The sequence below is a fragment of the Mirounga angustirostris genome, unplaced genomic scaffold, assembly GCF_029215605.1.
Source record: "Mirounga angustirostris isolate CCGP_5_RB_7025 unplaced genomic scaffold, mMirAng1.0.hap1 SCAF_6, whole genome shotgun sequence".
Classification (NCBI taxonomy): Eukaryota; Metazoa; Chordata; class Mammalia; order Carnivora; family Phocidae; genus Mirounga; species Mirounga angustirostris.
In genome coordinates, this window is record NW_026991714.1 from 111,170,428 (window position 1) to 111,192,316 (window position 21,889).

Below are 21,889 nucleotides of genomic sequence, written 5' to 3' on the forward strand. Positions count from 1 at the left end.
GACTCTCCCACTTCTGGGCCCTAAAAAAGGAATGGATAATCAACAGACGTGTCTCCAGGAAACCTGCAGGACAGTGTGTGTTTTTTCCTATGGTTGAGGTCAGACTTTCTAACTATATGAAATAACATGGTACTTTCCAGTCTGACAGCCCTGGGTCTGAATCCTGGTTCTGCTGCTTACGTGTGTGACTTTGGGCAAGAGACTAAGCCTCCCTGGGCCTCACTTCCCACATCAATACGTGGTATAAAAAATCAGTGCCGTGAAGGTGACGGGAGCTAATCTATGTAAAGCATCCAGCAGCAGCTTTGTGTCTGCTGATATAAGCTGAGGAGACAGTTGCTATTCTTAGAGGTATGAGAGCACCTTTGAGGATGTCCGCATGCTGGAGCACCATATCCTGGAGGCGAGGACTCCTGCTCGTGCTGACCTCCAGGATGTTTCCACCCACTGATAGGCCCCGGAGCCTCTCCTTTGTATGAAGAGAGGAGAGGTGGAGGAGGGCAGGGCAGATGCCACAGCTCTGGATCTGTGCAGCTGGGGACCCTGTGTGGAGCATCTGCATCCCAAAGGAGTCAGGAACCGAGGAGACTATCCCTAAGAGAACCTGTGGGACTCGGGACAGAGCAGCTGTCCCTCAGAGTCCAGCTGGCAAAATGTGACAAAAGCTGGTGCACAGCCAGAGCCTCCCACTTCTCTGAGGCCTTGTGCAATGCTGCTACTCTGAGGACAGGAAGCTTCGAGAGAAGCCAGGGTCAGCCCACCTAGTATGGATGTTGGCATCTGTTGGCAGGCAGTGATGCCTCTCTGACAGTCCTCAAGGGCCCTGGCCACAGGGGGAAGGACAGGGAGAATGGGGAGGTTGCCATGTGAGGACTGAGGCTGCCACAGGCCCGTGGAGAAGCTGCAAAAAGACAGATGTGAGTTTAAATCCTGAGAAGGATCACCAGCAGCAGAGCTGCCTGGAGGGACAATGAGGTTCTCTGGGGTTCACGGGGAAACCTCCACTCCATGTGCACCCAGATAAGAGGAGACAATCACCTCTCAGGGGTTTAATAAGAGAGCTTGAAACATTTAATAGGGGAAGGGAGTGGGGATTATAGCCTCATTCATGTAATAAACACTTGTGCTCGGTGCTGAGACGCTAGGGACACAGGGCTGGAAAAATAAGCCTGAAGCTCAGAATCACATGAGACTAGGTGGGAATCAGGATTCTGTAGCCTCCCTTTGTAGATGATAATAATAATGATTATAGGGTCATATGATTTTATATAGATTCTATTCCTGCTGGGTATGGCCCTTGCAACTCTACTTTCTAACAATCATTGGAGCACAAGCCCTGGGATGTAGCCAATCTCCTGTTCCTCAGTGCTGATGGCACCAGGCTCTGAGGAGCACCAAGGACTGCTCAGGGAGACACAGACACCCACAAATAAAGGGTCACATCACCCACCAGGCTCTCATTGCCCCACCAGGCAGCTCTTTGGAGCCTCAAACTCAGGTGATCTCATTGGGGGTTTCCAGTAAGAGGAAGAAGAATACTTTCTGAAGGAGACACAAGAACACTGCAGAGCAGACATTTAGAGGAAACAATGGAATGAGAGCCTCTCTTGAGCGGTGCCTCCACCAGCAGCTAGATGGGTGACGCTGCACAAGTCACTGTACCTTGTGGTCTTCAGCTCCCTCACCTGTAGAAAGCGTAGAATTCTACCTTTCTCCAACAGGATAGCACATGGGGCATGTTCTATGTAATTGTTACAGGGCTATATATAGGGAAAGAGTAACATTTATTGATTGCCAGCCACCATGTATAATAAGACAATCAGACGGGCCAAAGCTCCACTGGCATCCCTTCCAGGAAGGATTGTGTCTTCCTGATTATTGTGTCAAGTTCAGTGCCCAGAACAGAGTAAGTGCTCAATAAAGAGTGTTGAATAAATGGGTCAAGCCAAGTTGAGTTAGGGACTAAAGGCCCACACTGCCCCCCGCCCCCGCCATGCCCAGCCTGAGCTGTTCAGCCCCAGTCTTCCTCTCTGTCTTGCTCCTCATCCCCTTCAGCCTCTCTGTGGCCCAGGCCATCCTCGCAGACAGCTATGTGCTCTCTGCAGTAGCGGTCCCAGGGCTGCGGTGCCGCCCGGGGACACCTGGGGGCCTTCCTGCGCTGAGGACAGCAGTGCAGCCCCCACGCCCTGCAGCTGCAAGGGGCCTGGGCTGCGCAGACATAGGTGCCCACGGGCACCGCAAGCAACACAACACACAGGACCACTGTGACATGCAGCAGGCGCTCCCGTCCCTCCAGCTCGCCGTGGTCTCTGCCCGTCACAAAGACCACACACCGGCCCCTGCGTGCGGGCTGGCCCTCCAGGCTGAGGCATGCCTCGTATTTCGTGCCCGGCAGGAGGTCCTCCACAGTGTATGTGTTGATTCCGGGGCCGATGTGCACCACCTCCTTCCTGAGCGTTTCATCCGATGCAAGGTAGAGGGTGAACCATTTCTCCTCAGGGGCATCCGCCACTGCAAACCACTCCAGCAAAATCCCATGCACTGTCTGCCTGACGACCCGCAGGTCAACATAGGCATTGCCATCTGAAGGGGAAGAGGGAGAATGGGTTGCCGTCAGGGCCTGGGTGGGCTGGACGTGGAGGGAGATGACAAGGGTGCTCCTGCCGATGGAGTTCGAGGCCACACAGGTGTAATTGCCTCTGTCTACCAGGTGGACGGCAGGTATGACGAGTTCCGACAGAGCAGTATCTTCTGCAGTAGATGAAGTCAACACTGGGGGAGAGAGAGCAAAACAGGTCTGATAGACACGTCTCTGATAGCAAGCTGGACAGTGTTCAGCAATGCCAGTTATCTTTTTTAAGCTGGAAGTGACCATTTATTAAGAATATGTTTGGTGCCCAGTAGTGGCCTCTCAGCAACCCTGTAAGGTAAGTACCCCAGTTTTACACATAAGAGGTTGAGGATTGGAGTGATTAATCAGCTTGCCCATAAAGAGAGATGTTCAGAGACAGTGACTGAACTGGAACCGCATTCTTCTGCCTATGAAGACTCTACTTCCAAATTCACTAGCTGCTCCCACCAAACCACCGGAAGCCTTGCTGTGCTAACAGCATGGTTTTGAGGAGATCTCTTACAACTGTGTGCTATTGTGAGCTTCAAGAATTGCCTTTTGGGGGTGCCTGGGTGGCTCCATTTGTTAAGCATCCAACTCTTGGTTTTGACTCAAGCCATGATCTCAGGGTTGTGAGGTCCAGCCCCGCGTTGGGTTCCATGCTCAGCAGGGAGTCTGCTTCTCTCCCTCTCTCTCTCCCTCTCCCTCTGTCCCTCCCCCAACTTGTGCTTTCTTTCTTTCTTTTTTTTTTTAAAGATTTTATTTATTTATTTGAGAGAGAGAGAATGAGAGACAGAGAGCATGAGAGGGAGGAGGGTCAGAGGGAGAAGCAGACTCCCTGCCGAGCAGGGAGCCCGATGCGGGACTCGATCCCGGGACTCCAGAATCATGACCTGAGCCGAAGGCAGTCGCTTAACCAACTGAGCCACCCAGGCGCCCCTTGTGCTTTCTTTCTAAAATAAATAAATAAATCTTAAAAAAATATTTAAAAGAACTGCCTTTTTACCTCCCAGATATAGAGAGGCTCAGAGCCTGGAGCCAAATGCCTGGATTCTATCTCTTACTAAGTATATGGTTTTGGACCAGTTGCTTAGATTCTCTTGGCCTCAATTTCCTCATTAATAAAATGGGATGATAATAGTACTCATTCCCTAAGTTTGATAGTGAGTGCTCAGTGTGAGCTGTTGTTATTACTGAAAGAGCACATATAACATGGTACCAAAGAAACTGACTACAGAGCATTAAAAAAGACATCTGCATGCATCCCACTGTTCTTCAAGATGCTACAACAATAAATCCTACGTTTCTACTTCACTGGTATTTAATCTCAACCCAATAAGATGTGATCAAAATGATAGGAAAAAAGTCAACAGTTCAGTTTCTTAGGTATTTTTTCATCTTCCAGCGGCTTGTCACTACGCTAAACAAATATATGAGTAACTCACTGTATTTTACTATATTTTATTCAGGTATTTCTAGTTGACTTCTAGACAACTTTAAAGATACCTCAAGGGAGGCTATCCCTGGCCTTGTGATGTGTCCCAACCCTGCAGGGTAGCATTAAAGGTGATTCCAGCTGAGGTATGAAAACAGCATAGAGTTTCAGGGCATGAGAGGCAGGTTTGAATCTCTGTGGTGGGGCCCATGGAGGTCACTTCCTCACTCAGGGTCCCAGTATTACAACTTCAAGCCAATAAGGTCTGAACAACACAGTGGTGGGAAGTGTAAAATTCAGTCAATATCTAGGAATTCCCAATCTTGCCCACTAGTAATAATTACTCAGGAAAGGAGGAGGGGAGAAGAGGGAACACTTGTTAATATACATTATTCTCAGGCCCTCCCCTGGACACAGGGAATCTGAATCTACAGGGCAGAGGCCTGGAAATCTTATTTCAAACAAGATGAGTCTGCTCCAGCAATTTTAGGAAATAAATAATAGATAATCTCTAGAATCAGTCCTAGTCAGAAATTCTATGATTTAAAAACACACAGAATAGTGTTTTGCATCTAGGAGACTCTCAAAGAACATATTTGCATCTAGGAGACTCTCATATATAATTTTATAATATTTATACAGTATGTCAAGTCAACTCCAATATATATATTTGCATATGCATATATATTCCATAGAGATCTGCAAGCAACCATTTAAAATCATGCCAATAGTGGAACACTATCTTGGAAACTTACCTGTTGTGGTCGGTATAATTCAGGCCCATCCCAATCTAACCCTCACCCTGACTTCACTACTGGCCCAGTTCAGAAACTTCCTACTGAGGATAAGGTTGCTGTTGCTGTAAGACCTTACTATTCCCCCAGATACATTGAGAGGGCGCCTGTGGCTTACCATCGAATTCCCTCCACATGCTCAGGGGATAAGTCCATGCAATGGTTGGTGAAGGACTGGCTCGTGCCAGGCATCTCAGGGTCACATTCTGTCCCATCTGGATGGTGACGCTGGCAGTGGGGGTTGAGATCTGTGGCTTCATGCAAGCACTGAGTTCAGTTTCATGAAAAAGCTGCCCCACCTTGGAGAGAGGACGTTGGCACATCAGGTAGGAATTCACCAGGATGACCGGGATGCTGATGGACTTTACAAATTGGACAAGTCCCCTCAGGCGACAGTCACATAGCCAGGGGTTGTTGTGTAGTGCCAGGACCATGCTGGAGAAAATCTTGGCTCCACAGCCAGGCTGCAGGTGTTTCTGGTAGGCCAGCCAGTTCAAGAAGACACTCTTGGATACAACTGTAAGCCTATTGGAGGATAGGTCAAGGTAGGTCAGGTTGACCAAGAACTGAAGAGCTAGCTCAGGGAGCGCATCGATCCTGTTGTGTTTGAGATCCAAGACCCTCAGGACAGGAGTGGCTTGGAATGCTGTCCATGGTACTGAACGGAGTTTGTTCCCCTCCAGTCTCAGCTCTTTCAGTTCAGACAGGTGCTCCAGGGCTCTTAGGTGTATCACAGTGACATTGTTAAAATTAAGCCAAAGGTATTCCAACGTGCTCATGTTGATGAAGGACCCTCGGGGCAGTTCAAATAAGGGTGAATTTTCAATTCTCAACAGCTTTAACTCTTCAGGATGGTTCCTGGGGATCTTTCCCAAAGAGATAGATATGCACTGCATAGCCCTGTACAAAAACCACAAAAGCTTTAAGGTGAATATGGGGGGGGGGGGCGGGTGCCTGGGTGGCTCAGTCAGTTAAGCGACTGACTCTTGGTTACGCGCAAGTCATGATCTCAGGGTCCTGAGATCAAGCCCCGAACTGAGCTCCCACTCAGCGGGGAGTCTGCTTCATCTCTCTCTTTCCCTCTGCCCCTCCCCCCACTCATGAGCACTCTCTCACTCTCTCTCTTTCTAAAATAAATAAATATATCTTTAAAAAAGGTGAACAACAGGGAAATGAGATCAGGTTTATTCTGGCATTAGATGTATGAATTAAAAGAAAAAATAGATGTTATTCACTTGAAATAAAAGAGACCCATTTTGGTAAAAGTGCACAGTTCTCCAAAGTTCAGCACCAACTAGAGATTTTGCTGACTTCCTGCCAAATCTAGGCCTGTTCCCGCTCCACATCATCCCCAAAGAAAGCCCATCCCCTACGACCTCCTGGCATCTTGGTAGCACAGCGCACCTGCCGAAACTGTCCTCTGAGCAGATACATCCTGGCAGACAGGATGGCTGAGCTTCATGTGAATCCAGAAAGAACAGAACTAGCAGGAAATAATGAGAAACTGAAGCCATATTCCTCTGTTAGAAACTACCTTGCAAGTTTTGAATAAGTATAGTCCAAGCTTCCGAGTGGCAAATCCTATTATTGGTAATCCATAGTGATGTAGGTCAGCACAACAGTGGCAAAGCCCCTGGATGCTCTGAGGTCTGTTATGGCCCAAATCACAAGCTCAATAAGACCCATGAAAAGGGAGCTATGTCTCTTAACTAAGATCACAAAATTCACCCTTTGTCTGGTTCTTAAGTCTGGAAAGCAAACTCTAAGCCAGTTGTCCTATTTAGCATTGATACTGCCTTCCCTCATTTTCTTACAAAATGATCTGAAAAACCAGCAGGTAATACTATCCTGAGCACTGTGGTTCAGGTTATTTGGCCAGAATTCATCTAATACTTCATCCATCACAATTGGCTTCTGAAAGCTCAAATTTTCAACCACTCTCTAGAAGTGAATACAGTTGGTGGGTGACAAAGATGTGACCACTCCCGTCACTGGCTTTCTCCCCACACCTCATGTGATGGATTTATTCCTATACTGCATTAAGACAGCTGCCTCTGCCACATGGATGAGCAGAGTCAGAGAAGCATCACGGTGCAGAAGTTAAACCACAAGATTGCATTTTCTGATTAAGCAAAAGTGTGTTTCTTATCCTGGATCTCACAACTTTCCCTGAATGCTGTGGATTTCACATGATAAAAATTAGAGACTTGTGTTTTAAGGTGAGATGTATGTGATTTTGGATACTTGCTCTGTCACTTCTTAATCATTCAACAAATATTTATTGACCATCTTCACACACTTTCTAGGTGCAAGGACTTCACTGGTGGGCAAAACTTTATAGATCCTGTGCCATGGGATGTTCTTTTTAGCTTATGCTTCCTTGTCTTGAGATCTTTGGAAGGTCACTTAACCTCCACGAGTCTCAGTTTCTTCTCTGCAAAGTGAGGAAATTAATAAATACTTTATAGTGTTTGTAGGAAACTTTGAGGCTATATAAAATAAAGTACCTAACATACAGTAGTTAGGTTAATTCCCTTCCCTACCAACAGACTCTTGAAGAGCAGCAAAGTCTACTTCCCTATTACTTGGGGTACTTCTTGGTGAATATTGGCATTCCATGAGCTCCCCTAAGACTCATGATATACATTATATCCTACAAAAGGCCTCAAGGAAGAAAATCCGCTTAGTAGTTAGCCAGTGATGGGGAAATGGGTCACCAACTAAGCTGATTACACTCCAGGCTTTCCATCCAAGCCAGATATATTTGTTCAAGTTTCTTGTCTAGCTCTACAATCTGGCTAGATCTCTGCAATTCTTCTCAAGGTAAAAATCAAAACGAAGAGAGTGCAATGAGCACAAAGCTTGTGCTAGACATGATGTGCAGCCTAGCCCCCCTTCAAGGAATGGGTTGATGCTCAGCTGCAAAGATTGCTTGCATGCAATCATACCCTTCCCAAAGCAACCCATATACAAAAACTGAGGGTGAAGAGGACCCAAGGGCCTAGCTAGTTTGACCTGATGGGGGGCAACTCTGATCTTACTCCAGAGACTTGCACCAAGCTAGCTTTATGGGAAAAAAAATGTGATTCCTGCCAAATCTAGGTTGGCCAAGATTTTGTCAAGCTAGCTTTTTGGGAAAAAATGTGATTCAATTCATTGCATCACAACCCACTAGTAAATTTTTCTCACCTCAAAATATAAGGACCTAAAGTGATCTCCATTCCCACAATTTCTTCTCTATTCATCATGTGTTATCTTCTTCCAGTGAATCCAGCTGAACCTAACCTTCCATCGGTTTGCTGAAAGCTTAAGAACATCCACTGGCATGTCATCTATGGAATTATGCAGGCCACTTCTGCACTGCTCCTTCTCCTCTTCTGGCCCCTTCATCTTCTGGTTTCCTTATTTGGCATATGGGCACAGGGGTGTAGCTGCATTGCCAATTAAGGCAAGAGACTGGGACAATTAAATCTGGGTTATGTCATTTACTTTGAATAACTAGTGGTTAAGTGGTGTCCCTAAACTCAAGAGATTTAACAACAAGGGGAAGAAGTTTGAGAATATGACACCCTCATCTCCCTGCAGGATGTTTTCAGGAACTTGGCTCTTAGAGTTATTGGTAGAGATAGTCGTGGGAGAAGGGGTCACTCTGTTTATGAAACAATTAGATATAAATAGCTTCTTGGTGGTGGTTCCCTGGCTAGACTTAATAGAACCTTAATAAGATGGTTTTCTATCTATTCATTTGGAAAATGCTACCCCAACATTAATAGAGCTTCGGGATGGCTTAGAGAACTAGGTGACATATCAGGAAGCAGACACACTATCTTTCCTCTTTCTCAAGCTGGTGTTCTTCCCTCACTCCTCCCTCTGCTGTCAACCACATATGAGATGTCTTCCTGGCTACCCATGCTCTGTGACATGCCTGTGATAGACACACAGATGACTACATTCCCAAGCTCTCTTGAAATAAGCAGGCTATGTGACTGATATTCTGGCTAATGAAATGTTAGAGGAAATAATGTTTTAAAAGCCCCTACATGATTCTCTAGTTTCTCTTTCCCCTTGTTACAGCACTTGTTGACATTCCAGGTGGTGGAGTCTTCACCAACCTGGGTCCCTGAGTGAATAAATGGAGCAGAGCCCTCCCTCCAACCATATTTCCCACAGACTCAAGAGACCCTGTAAAAACAGGGTTAAATCTTTCTATGCTAAGCCACCAAAATGTGGTAATTGTTAGTATAGCATAAGCCTAACCTATCCTGACTACAATGCCTTTGCAATTAAATACCATGTTCAAGTACTTTTGAGTTTATTTTTGTCTCTACTGGATTACATGATAGTTAAAGCAAAAATTTCCAGCTCTAAGACCTCTAAACACACTGTTCACTGAGTCCCTTGAATGATAGCCTAATTTCAGTAGCCTAAGTCTACTTTCCAGGATGCAATTTCTGTTACTTGCCTTTTGTACCCTGCAACGTACATGTGTAATTTGAGATAAGTGACATCAGACATACCCCCTGCCTAGGTCAAAAGGAATATAACCATGTTGCAGTCAGAAAAAGACATGATGGAGATGCCATAATTCCAATCAATCTCCAAACAAGGCTTCCAAGGACAGCATGCTGTAAGATCACCATGGTGTAGACTGGACTTCATCACTGGGAGACCAGAAATTATTTTCCCTGGACTCTAAGCAGGTTTTCAGGGACCAACTTATACTAACCAGACTCATATACCAAAAGACCAATATATAAACCAGACATCATTTTATTTTTTTACAATGGGAATTGATTTTTTTTCCAGTTACATGAGTATTCATGAGCATAAACCAGGATGGTTCTTCTCTACAAGAGCAAACCAAGGAAAACAGAACACACAAAGGAAGACTGACAGATGGATATTAGGAAGCTGACCATCTTGGGGGTCATTCTATCCAAACCACCAAAGGAGGTCTTAATGAATCATTGAAAAGTTTGAATTCTCTCTCTTCCTCTCTCTTTCTTTCTCTCTCTCTCTCTCTCACACACACACATTCAAGTGATATTGGATAAATACTAACGAATTCTTACTTTCAAGTTCCTGAATTTTCCTCAAACAAGGTTTAATAAAACTGGATGTTAGTTGCCTTTGGGCCAATAATTTCTCAATCTTGAGTGGCTCACCCAATCACTTAGAGGAAATATTTTCACCATTTCAATAGGTGGTTGATTTCACCTATTGCACTTATATTTGTTCTAATTTAGGGAGTGCCTGTCAGTCTCAAATATCAAACAATCAGACTTGAGTCTTGGGTCTCAACAGCAGAAATACCTTGATAAATCTGCATCATGGGTTGGAAAACTGCAGCCTGGGAGCCAAACCCGGCCTGCCACCTGTTTTTGTAGATCACATTTTATTGGAATACAGCCATGCCCATTAAATTACATATTGTCTGCAGCTGCTTTCACATTCCATCAGAGGAGTTGAGTAGTAGTCACAGAGCCTAAACTATTTACTGATTTTCTCTACAAAATATATGTTTGTTGACCCATGATGTAGACAGTGGTTTTGTCATCTTCCAACCAAATAATTTCTCTTACCAATGGCTATGGCCCATAAGTTATAGTCAGATGTACCCTTCAGGTGAAGGGCAGAAAATATCCATATATGGAAATTCCATTCTCATCTGGACTGGTGGACTTATAGTTCTTATGGTTTTCAATGACTTGGAAAAATCCATTTCCATAGTGAACCTGCTGTAGATTACACTGCAGAGACAACACTGAATAAAGAACCTCAGCCTGGCAGAAAGTTATCATAGACTTAGACCCTCCAAGAAAAATCAATCAGTACTTTCTATAAATTATTCAACTCATCGGGCTTCAGTTTTTTCATCTGTAAAATCAAGTGGCTCAGCCTCCATGATGGGTTGTTATAAAGATCAAATGAGAGAAAACAGGAAAATATGTTGTAAGGTCGTATGTTACAAGGTCTTTTGTAAATATGAGAGGGAGTACAGTAGCTTTAGAAATCACTGCATTGGGACACCTGGGTGGCTCAGTCAGTTGAGCGTCTGACTCTTGGTTTCGGTTCAGGTCATGATCTCAGGGTCCTGGGATTGAGCCCCAAGTCGGGCTCTGCACTCAGAACAGAGTCTGCTTGTCCCTTTCCCTCTGCTCCTCCCCCTGCTCGCTTTCTCTCTCTCTCTCTCCCTCTTCTCTCTCTCTCATAAATAAATAAAATCTTCAAGAAAAAAAATCACTCCATCACACTGTTTCATATCTGGCAAAGGTTAAACACAATATGGGGCCTCTTAGTTGATACCAGCAAAATAGTTGCCTTGGATCACTTGCTGTCCCCAAATTTCTGCAGTTGTTGTCTAAAGGCCTTAGTACCAGACACCCTGGATGCTCCCCTTGTCAGAGCCCAGTCCTGCAGACAAGACACAACATTGACCCTTTTGCTGGGAACATTCACCTTCACTTGTGCGCAGAGACAATATCTCAGCACTTTCCCAGTTTTAAGCAAACTGAACAGGAATCCCACTTTAAAATGGCTTCTCAAATAACTGGGAAGGCCCTGAGACCCCCTCAGGAACCCAGATAAGTTTCAGTCAAATAACAAAGGCTGCTACATGGGGACAGAGGTGAGCTGTATGCCCCACAGCATTGAATGTCCTATGCCACCCACCATGAAGGATCTCTCAGACTCAGATTCCTCCAGTCTGACATTCTGAGAGTAAACGAGCAGGAGTCTCTTTGGCATCATCCAAACCTCTAGAATTTATTGAAAATCAAATGATTATGTAGGCAGAATGGCACTCAGAGAAAAAAATGTTAGAATCCCTAAGCGTATACAGTGAGAGCACAGCGTGTGTTTCTGCATGTATATGACTGTACAGATGTGGCTAAAACATAAAGAGGTTGCGTGTGTGAGTGTCTACAAGCTAGCATAAATGGAATCCAGATGCCAGAGAGGGGAGTGGTAAGGACTGTCAACTCTGGAACCAATTCCTGGTCCAGATTCCAGAGCTGCTGTGGACAATGTAGTAGGATCAGACCACTGCTCGGCACACTATTTCCTGCCCCGCCATCACCTCCCTGGGGGAGCTGTCCTTGTCTGCTCTGTGAAAGTTGGCTTTGGCCATGGGACTTGCTTTGGCAGATAAGATAGGGGCGGCAATGGCAGTGTGCCAGTTCTAAAGCCAAGAACTTAAGAGACGTCGCTTATTTTTGCTCATTCCTCTGGTATCATCCGACCCCTCCAAGAAAGAAGTCTGTCCCAAGTAACCACTGACCCTCCATCCTGGGCCTCAAATAGAACTCATGGAGCAGAGCCACCCCGGTCAACCCGCAGACCTGTCATTGTGTGAAAATAAGGGCTTGTTGCTGTATACCACTGAGATCTGGCTGTTATTTGTTACACAGAAAAAACTGACAGATACAGGCAAGTTGGTTAATCCCCCCGTTTCTTCTCCAGGAAAATGGGGAGAACACGTAGGGCCTGCTGCGAAGGGCTGCGATGAGAATGGATTAAGCTAATGTACATAAAGCACTTGGAACACTTCCTGGCACACCGTAAGTGCTTAGTAAGTTAGCAGTCGTCGCTGAGTGTAAATGTATGAGGAGGAATCAGGTACCCGAGCCGGCAAGAGTGGGTGAGTGTGGACTCGGGTGTCCGGGTAAGCAGGTGGGAGGAGCAGAGGGAGAGGGGACGGCAGCAGGTGTGCGGGCATCTGGAGGGAGCGCCCCCCTCAGCAGAAGTACTCATTGATCCGCCGGCCCCCCCTGGCGCCCAGGACCTGAGAGTCCGTGCTGGACCAGGCCGAGAGGAGCCTGTCGGCCTCACTGAGGCTGTGCTGGGACAGCTCCTCGGAGCCGTCCTCACTGTGGCCCAGCCTCTCCAGGTTGACGTAGGCACCGGCGGCCTCGGCAGAGCCCCCCGTGGGGCACTTGGTGCAGCGCCGCTGCAGAGCCCCGCAGCATACGAGCAGGGTGAGGGGCAGGGCGATGACGACAGCCACACTGATCACCACCACGTTGATGAGCCGCTGGGTGGCCTCAGCGTCTACCACCTCGTCCGTGGAGAAAATGACACACTGCTCCTTCTGGGGCACCAGGTCCCGCACACAGACACATGCCACGTACTTGGTCTTGGGCACCAGCCCACGGATGGTGACGCTGGTCTTTCCAGGCGGCACAACCACCCGCCGCATGCTGCGCTGCCCAAAGACCGCATAGAGGACACTGAAGGTGGTCGTGTTGCCGGCCTGGGGGGTCTTCCACACCAAGGTCACGCTCTCGTAAGTGTCTCCCACCACCTTGAGAGACCTCACCATTCGGGCCTCCTGGCGTCCTGCCTGCCCACTTGAGCGCCCTCCTGGGATCCCCATCTGTAAGTGCTGGAGGGTCAGCTCCCCCTTCATGTTGGGCACAGGGGACCTGGTGGCCAGGACAGCAGGTCTGGGGATGTCAGGGACATGCCTGGCCACCATCTTGTTGTACGCAGCAGCTTCTGCCCCCTCGCCGGTACTTGTCCACGGTGCCCCTGGGCTCCCACTCCGTTCCGTGGAATCCTGAGGTTCAGTGATGGCCAGGGAGATGACAGTCTCAGAGACTCCCAGGAAGTTCTTGGCCTGGCAGATGTAGTCTCCAGAGTCAGCGGGGGACAGAGCAGGCAGGCCCAGCAGCGTCCAGCTCGTGCCATCGCTGGAGACTTCCTGGTGCACTGCAGGGAAAGAGGCATAAGTGGGAAAATGAATGGGCTCATCGGCCCCTAGCCTCCTGCCAGGGCCAAGTTCACAGCCCTTGGACTGTGCATACTCGTGTGTACGCAGCAGACCTTGTCATCCCAAGAAAACACTGAGAGTCATTCAACTGTTCTTAGATCAGCCAAGGGGATCAAGATTACCGGGGCTCAAAGTGGGGAGACCTAGGTTCAGGCCAAGTCTAAAGACGGTCTGCCTTCTAAATCTGAGGTCGTCAAGCAATATTCTTCAGGACCCTGGAGTCCTACAGAACGGACTCCTCGAGGCAGCAGACAGCGCTTGGGGGGTGGGCTGGGGGTTTAGGTGCATCAGGTGAACATGAGGCAGAGGCCCAGATGGAAGTTCATGACCACCCTGTCCAGACCCACTGCCACCCCAATCCCAGCATTTTCAACTCTGTTTTACATAATGGAGATCCTGGTCCAGTTTTGTTTGTGAATTGATTTCAAACTCAGTCTTAGAGCAACACTTGCCAACCTAATTGAAGGAGACGCCAAAGAAAGTAACGAGAGACATGAGGTTTTCTGGTCAGGCGCTAAGAAATGATTGCTCCTCAACCCCCTTTCTGCCCATAGGTGGGCCGTGACTCCTGCAAATCCCACCAACCCGGGCCAGAGATGAACCATCTCTGTCTACACAGCAAAAAGACCACAGGCTCTGCACTGTAAGCCAAGCATTTAGCCTCTCAAAATCTGTTTACTTACAAAACAAGAAGGATAATCAGGTTGTTCTTTAAAGTTCAATGACACTGTGTGCGTAATATACTTAACACATGAGGAGCTCAAGAGATGGTAACTCATATGGTTAATTACTCCTCGTGATACTGGCTTAACAATTACAACTTGGACACTTACTCTAAATACTAAATATACTAAGAGTATCTTCCACCAAAATGGCAGCATCTTGTTCCTCCCAGGGTGGGCCCAGATAGAGTGGCTCCTGGAACATGTAGGACAGGTTGAGAGCCACTGTCCCCCGACCTCCCCCGACTCAACCTGCACAGTCCCTGTGGCTCACACACCTGTGCCGTTGAGTGGGTGCCCGTTGGCTCTCCTCCAGCTCATCTCTGGCCCAGGGATGCCGGTGGCCCCACAACGTAGCAACACCGCACCGCCCAGTGGAGACCTGACGCTGGTCACCCCTGGGCGGAGCTCGGGACTCTGGCACTTCCTCAGTTCCAGCTGGCTGAAGTCCACTCCGGCCAGGCTGCGTGGGCTGGCGCACTTTAGCCTGGCCTCTATGAAGGCCAGATGTGGGGCCCAGCCTTCCAGGAAAAGGGCCAGGTCATAGAGGCGGCAGTCGCAGGCCCAGGGGTTGTCCTGCAGCCCTGCAGGGGAGAAAAGGAAGGCAAGCGGTGAGCAGTGGATATTCAGCTCCCCATGGCCAGCTCCTCTTCCCCTTCAGGGAGGACAAGGCATGTCCTGAGCTCAGAGTCAGCAGAACTGGCCTTCAGTTCGAGCTCCTTGCCTCGCTAGTTGTGGAACTTTAGGCTGGTTCTTAATCTTGAATGATAGCAGTACTTCCCTTTCAGAGCTGCTATAAGCATCAATAAAGATAAATCACACTAAGCATTTGGATCAGCCATGCAGCATGCTGACAAAATCGGCAATTCCTGCTGCCATTCTTGGACTGATCCTTTCAGGCTACTGGTCAGGCAGTGAGTTTCAGCAATACCTGCCATATGCCAAAATCCATTTCTCAAACTGTTTCATGACCCCTGACCCTTGACCTCTGTCCTCCCAGCTTATGTGACACTTTCAGCATCACCCCAGCAATGAGGGTGACTGTTCTGGGCCATGGTCCCTCTGGCACAAGCTCAAAAGGGGAGGAGTGAGGAGGCCAGGAAATCAAATCCTATGTCATATCCAGCCCTCTTTACTTTAAAATTGAACTTCTTTATAGAGATGAAAGTAGGTCACTGTACCCACCCTGCCCAAGAACCTTCTACAGATAGAGGGCTATCATGTGTCCTCACTTCTACGACACAATTCCTTTTTATATGTTTCCATTTCTGAAATATGAAATGAATTCATTTAATGTGGTGTCTTTTTATCCTCCAAAGACTGTTATTAAATTCAATAGTATGTCTGAGAATCAATGGCTTATGATTTATTTACATACATATATTTGATACAGTTGGAAGGGGAAATGTCAAGGGTTGGGGTTGGGGGGTTAGATTCATCTGCTTGTACATCCATGACTCTCAGGTCCTTCTGAACACTAGTTGGGAGGATGCCAGCTCCTTTCCCCACCCATCCTCAACCCATCCCTCTGGTAGCTGCTACCCTGTGTCACTGATTAAATGCATTTAATGATACATCTGCACCCCAAGAATCATCACTGTCCCATTGTGGTGGTGAGCTAGCTGGCTTTCACCTGTTGTAACAGAGTCCCCAAAGAATTAATGCAAACAGCAAAGTGAAATGACAGGGAAAGGTTTACCCCTTAAACTGGCAAAAATTAAACGTTCCAACCCTTTTCATTATTAGCCTCATGAGAGAAGAGATTTTCATCTATCTTCTTTTCTGCTCTATCCCCAGCACCTAGAACTAAGACCCCACATTGATAGGCAATATACTTTCAGAGTGAGAACACCTGCATGGGTGGTCTCATGGACTACTGATGGGGTGTGAGAACTGGCCCAGCCACTTGGAGACTATCAGACTGATATCAAAATGTCTAATGTGCACACTCCATTACCTAGGATTCCCCTTTTCAGTTCCTATCCTAGAGAAACATTTGTCTGCGTGCACAAGGATGCATTTTCAAGAATGTTCTCTGTGTCATCATAAGTGTTAGTAAAATAATGGAAACAATCTAAAGGTCCATTGAAGGGAGAATGGCTAAATTAACTGTAGTATAACTCTACTATGGAAAATTATGCAGTTTACAAAAAATGAAATTGATCCATTTGCAGTAACTTAGATCTCCAAGACATATTTTTGAATGAAAAAGTTAGTGCTGGTTAATATACACAATATGCTCTATACAATATGAAATTTTATGCAAAACACAGGCAGAATTTCTATGTGCATATATATATGCATGTAAATGCATTCTAAAAGATAGGGAACATGCAAATAAACATAACAGTAGCTACCTGTTAGAAGGGGGAGTAGGAATTAGAATCAGAAGAAGGAGCAAAAGAGTCTTTAGCTTTTTCTGTAAAGCATATATATATATTTTAAAGGGCATTTAGTCAAATTTTATTTTCAAATAACCAATTTTTTCCATGTAAATAGTATCCTATACACTATCCTTCATCAGATGAGAAAGTCTGCAGGGTGGATGGAGCTGAAATGGGGCTTGCTGTTCCCTGCCCTGCTTCCAGGCAGTAAGACCTCTAAATATTCCCTCCTCCTGAGATTCTCCTGGGCCTTAGGGCAGGAGCTGCCCCAAACCATTCTAAGATTGCTACAGCCCCTGGTACTGAACCCCCTATGAGCCAAGGCTCCAGGCACACCCTGCTAGGAGGTCTCTCTTCTACTACTACCCATCCACTCCCTACCACCCACCCTCTGCCACCATCCCCTCATAGGACAGAGGAAAGAGAACCAGTCTATCTGACATGAGCCTTAGGCCCAAACCACTACTTACTAACCCCTAGACTGTGCCTGCCACATGTACCTACCGTGAGCTAAGGGCTGTCTTTTTACCCACAACTCCAACCTTTTGAGATAGATATTATTGTCATTCTCTCTTTACAGAAGGGAACCAAGGCACAGAGAAGCTAAGCAATTTCCCCAGGGACACACAGCTAGTAAGAGGCAGCGCCGGGATTTGAACCGGCAGCAGCTTGAGCTCCAAAGCGGCCAGTGTGTGCCTCTCACCCAGTCTTCACTGGAACCCCCAAGGCAGGCGAGATTTCTATTTTTCAGGTAAGGAACAGAGACTCAGAGAGGCTTAATAATTTGCCTAAGACTCCCGCCCCCCTCCCCGCCCCGAAGCTCCCCAAGGTGACTCCAAGCGAAGGATGCCGCGCCTTACCTAGCACCAGCCTGGCGCGGTGGCCGGGAAGGAAGGGCCCGGTCTGCAGGTGAGCCCAGGTGGCCAGCAGCTCCTGCGGGAGCCTCATCAGCTGGTTGTTGGAGAGGTCGAGGAAGGTGAGGTTCCCCAGGAAGCGCGCGGCCTCGGGCGGCACGGCGGAGAGCCGGTTGGCCTGCAGGTCCAGCAGCCGCAGCTGGGGGGCGTCCTTGAGCGCCGCCCAGGGGAAGGCGGCCAGGCGGTTCCCGGGCAGGCGCAGCTCGCGCAGGCGGCGCAGGCCCCGCAGCATCAGGGCGCTGAGCTCGCTGAGCGCGTTGTAGGGCAGCCACAGCTGCTCCAGGCGGCCGAGCGGCCTGAAGGCCTCCCCGGGCACCCTGCGAATGGCCGTCCGCTCCAGGCGCAGTCTGGAGGTGTCCGGAGGGACGGACGCGGGGGGCAGGGTCATGTCCGGGTCGCTGCACACCACCGTCCTGGTCACAGAAATGGGGGACATTGGAGCCACGGTCCTGTCGGGTCCGAGATCGTCCCCCGCTCCCTCCCGGACTTCCCTTCACGAGGCCTCCTGGTCTGCACGGAACACCGAGCCCCGGAACCAGGCTCCGAGCTGCGGTGGGCTCTGGACATGGGCCAGGAACAAGCAGCCTCCTGATTTCCCTTCGCGGGCGGGTGGGGGACGGTTCTTGCTTTCAGACCCTTGCGCGGGGGTCCCAGAGGGCCCTTTGGTCTCTTCACTGGCCTGAAGGACTCAAGCTTAAACTGTTACCTCCCATTACAGCGCACACCGCCTGCTGTGCACTAAGAATGAATAGTGTTCATAAATCCCGAGATCATTTTGTGCATTGCAGCACGGCACATAGGTGTTAAAAGTGTTCCTTTGTTAAATTAAACCTCCGTTTTGGTGACTGCTTTGGCTTATCTTCATTAAAAATATATAAATTTTATATATATATATATATATATATATATATATATATATATATATATATATATATATATATCTCAGCGGGCGTCAGAAATGGAAGCCAAACACTGGGTACCTCAGGACTCCCCTGACCCAGGGACCAGAGATGATTAAAGCGTTTAAGAGCTAGGACTTTGCACCCCGCAGTTGGATTCACATCTGGGCTCTCTGTTTGCTGGCTATGTGTCCTTGAGTATATTACATAACTTCTATTTCCTCAGTTTCCAGTAATAGACTTCACCTCACAGGGTGGTTTGGGGGGTTAAATGAGGTCATGTTGTGTACCCACTCTGCCTATCTGTCACTGGTAGGAGTGCAATGCTATTTATTGACCATTATCACAAATTTTGGTATTCCAGCACTGCAAGCTCCTTGCAATGATCCCTCAGCCCAGACAGTAACTTCCTAAACCTTGTTCTATTAAGCACTGGGTTTTAAGACCAGGTCTGTCACTGATGCTGTGTGACTTCGAGCCCTGTGCTTTCTGTTGGAGGTAGGGGCAGGAGAGGCTCTTCATCATCCTGGTCACACTGTCCGTCACCATGGGCTACCTCCTGGCCCGCTCAGGGCTCAGCCCTGGCTTTCCTTGGGGAGAGGATCCTTACGTCTGCTGATCCATATGAGTTAGAGCATCAGAGACTTAGGTCAAGAATGGAGTTCTTCTTGTTTTTCAGACCACATGGGGTATCCTTTCTTGGGGGTGCCTCTCCATTCTCTCCATCCCCTCGCACCCAGTCAACACAACACCCATTGCCAGGATCATTGTAAGAGTCACACTGATAACTTGCTGCCCTGATCAGAAGACGAGGGGAGAAAGGGAGAATGCAATGCCAAAATGTTGAAAAGATGGTAGGAAAGGCCCTGAGCCGGGAGTTAAAATCCCTGAGCAAGTCAGGAAATGCAGTGGTCATTAGTGGATAAGTTGAAGATGTCAGGAAAAAGATGGTGTAAAGACTGCCAGAGAGAAAAGGGAGAGTGAGCCATGGTGGAAGAGCGAGGGTCCACAAATCACAGTGGCTTTGGAACATCCCAGGGAAGGGGAGGAGGAGAGGATGGAGATGCCCTCGGGGCTCAGGTGGGGCTTGGAGAAGTGAAAGAAAAGGCTGAGGATGGAGGGGTGCTTGCTTGCATGGAATGGGCACTCCTGGGCTTTCAGAGAGCCCATAGAAATGGGTTGAGGCCAAGGCTCCTGGGGGCTGGGCCAGAGGAGCCCCAAAGTGGGGAAAGCATGAGGAGGCAGGTGGTCGCATTATGGGTGGGGTGGTAAGAAATACCTGGGACGTGATTGTGTACCCCCAGGAGCTGAGGCAAGAGAATGGAAGAGGCCTGGGAGAAAAGGGGCTGGGGAGATATAGGGAGGATGGTGGAATGGGAGGAAGAAAGGAAGGAGAGGAAAAGAAAGAGGGAAGGGGGAGACCTCCCCTGCCCTTCAGAGGGTTCCTCGCCACCAGGATCATGGAAGATAACTCAGGACGGATTTCTTGGAGTGGGCACTCTTGTGCCCCACCCCCGCCCCCATGTGTAAAGGGACTTGGTACTTCCCACGCCCTGCTGGCTGCAGGACAATGCAGAGCAGACCAGCCCCCTAGGGCACCGGGTCTCAAGGGCCCAGAAGATGGAGGTCTCACCCAGCCATATTCTGGGGGCCCAGCATCCAGCCCTCCCAACCCAGCCTAGCTGCTACAGAGACGGGGGGGGGGGCTACCGATCCCACACACCTGGTGCCGTACCTGGCCTTGCTGCCATCACCCAGGATGTGGAGGCTGCAGCTGCATTGAGAGGGGCAGGAGCCCTGGGCTTGGGGGTGCCCCCAGAGGGCCAGGAGCCAGAGCATGCCCACTGCCGCCCTCATGGCTCCTGGCTCCTCTGTAACCCGGACAGGGGCCTGTCCCTGGACTGCTCTGTCGTCCCAGCCCAGGAAGCCCAACAGCTGCCCACTGGCTCATCAGCCCCCCCCACACACAACCCCTCCCGAGGCCATCGGATAAACAGGGACAGGCTGGGGATTAGGGAGGGGAGCCCTGGGCACAGCACTCAGCGGCTTATTGCTCCTGGAATCACCCAGTCCTGGAGGGTGGGGGATCCTCTCTGGTGGCAATGGCCCCCGGCCCAGAGAGGCCAGGGAGTGGCAAGGTGGGGCAGGTGGGCAGCCACCCAGGGGCAAGTGGCTCATGGACTGGCCAGCTTGGCTGTCCACCTGCAAAGTCACCCCATGTCAGAGAGGCTGTGGGCTACACAGACCGTGCCAGGTGCCTGGGCTCACAAGATGAAGACAGACCTGGCCTATGATAAGGGCCACTGGAAATTCTCTCCTGTGAGTTTTATTGGGAGAAAGAAATGAGATGAAGGTGATAAAGACATTAGAAACAGCCAAGCTCAAGGGTCAGGGTTCAAATCCCAGGGTTCAAATTCAGAGATCTGGGGGACACCACAGAGGTATGTTCCATGGACTCATGAACTTTCCCACTCTGCCAAGCAAGCAGCTGCCTCCCTGAATGTCCCCTGGACATCCGGTCTCAGAATACACTGTCCAAGCCAAGCCCTCGTGGGCATCATCATCAATGCCAAAGGCGTGAGGTGTCTCTGTGTGACGGCAGAGAGAATGCCTCTCCTCTGGTTATCATACTCTGAGAAAAGTCCCAGAGCAGGATCTCACGAGTTCTTAGAAAAAGCACTTTCAGTTTTTGCTGATTGTTGCCTGCCTCCCACCCTGTACCATCATAGACATCATCCTTCACTCATTCATTCTTCACGTTTGACCTCAAGGTTCTGCTCTCTGGTCAGGCATGCCCTTCCCGGTTCCTTCAGCTTTTCCAGAAGGTTCCCCAGGCCCTCGAACCTAAAGGCTTAGGCAGGCCTAGACCAGTGAAGTGTGACCAAGCAGATACCTAGGGCCCCAGCGCACACATAAAATGCCTAGCTCTGTGCCAGGCCTGTTTTGACAATCTTGGCTTCCAGGAAATGTTGGTTTCCCTCTCTTCCTCTCTTCCAATCCAGCCAATATGATTTTCCCAATGTTTCCCACCTGTCCCTCCTCCTCCCCAAACCAAAAAGGGCAGCCTTTATTATTCCCACACCTGCCTTTTCCGCCTTCTGTTGGGGATGTCTTCCCATCTCTCTCTAGCCTAACGGAGCTCTACCCTTGATTCCTGGCCCTGTCCTGCTTTCCCTTGTCCCTTGAAGTCTTCTGTGATCTTGTAGGCATGAAAAAAACCTGACATATGGTAATGACACATGGATAATGCAAGATAGAAATTAGGAAAAAGGGATAACTGGGTTATCAAGAAAGGTTTCCAGGAGGATGTGGGCTGTCAGCTCAGCCTTGCAGGGTGGTTAGGCTTGATTAAGTGGGGAC

General features: G+C 48.7%; 2 protein-coding genes across 2 annotated transcripts; both read right to left on the reverse strand.

Annotated features, from left to right (window-relative positions):
• Positions 1-2,011: 2,011 nt before the first annotated feature.
• On the reverse strand, positions 2,012-6,354 carry LRIT2 (leucine rich repeat, Ig-like and transmembrane domains 2). Its single transcript, XM_045879195.1, has 3 exons — positions 6,245-6,354; positions 4,959-5,740; positions 2,012-2,772 (listed from the first exon to the last, which is right to left on the reverse strand). Exons 1-3 carry the CDS (start codon positions 6,352-6,354, stop codon positions 2,012-2,014), a joined length of 1,653 nt encoding a protein of 550 aa, XP_045735151.1.
• Positions 6,355-12,329: 5,975 nt separating this feature from the next.
• On the reverse strand, positions 12,330-20,386 carry LRIT1 (leucine rich repeat, Ig-like and transmembrane domains 1). The gene is made up of 4 exons (XM_045876237.1): positions 20,265-20,386; positions 17,577-18,043; positions 14,611-14,916; positions 12,330-13,549 (listed from the first exon to the last, which is right to left on the reverse strand). Exons 1-4 carry the CDS (start codon positions 20,384-20,386, stop codon positions 12,576-12,578), a joined length of 1,869 nt encoding a protein of 622 aa, XP_045732193.1. The 3' UTR covers positions 12,330-12,575.
• Positions 20,387-21,889: the final 1,503 nt, after the last annotated feature.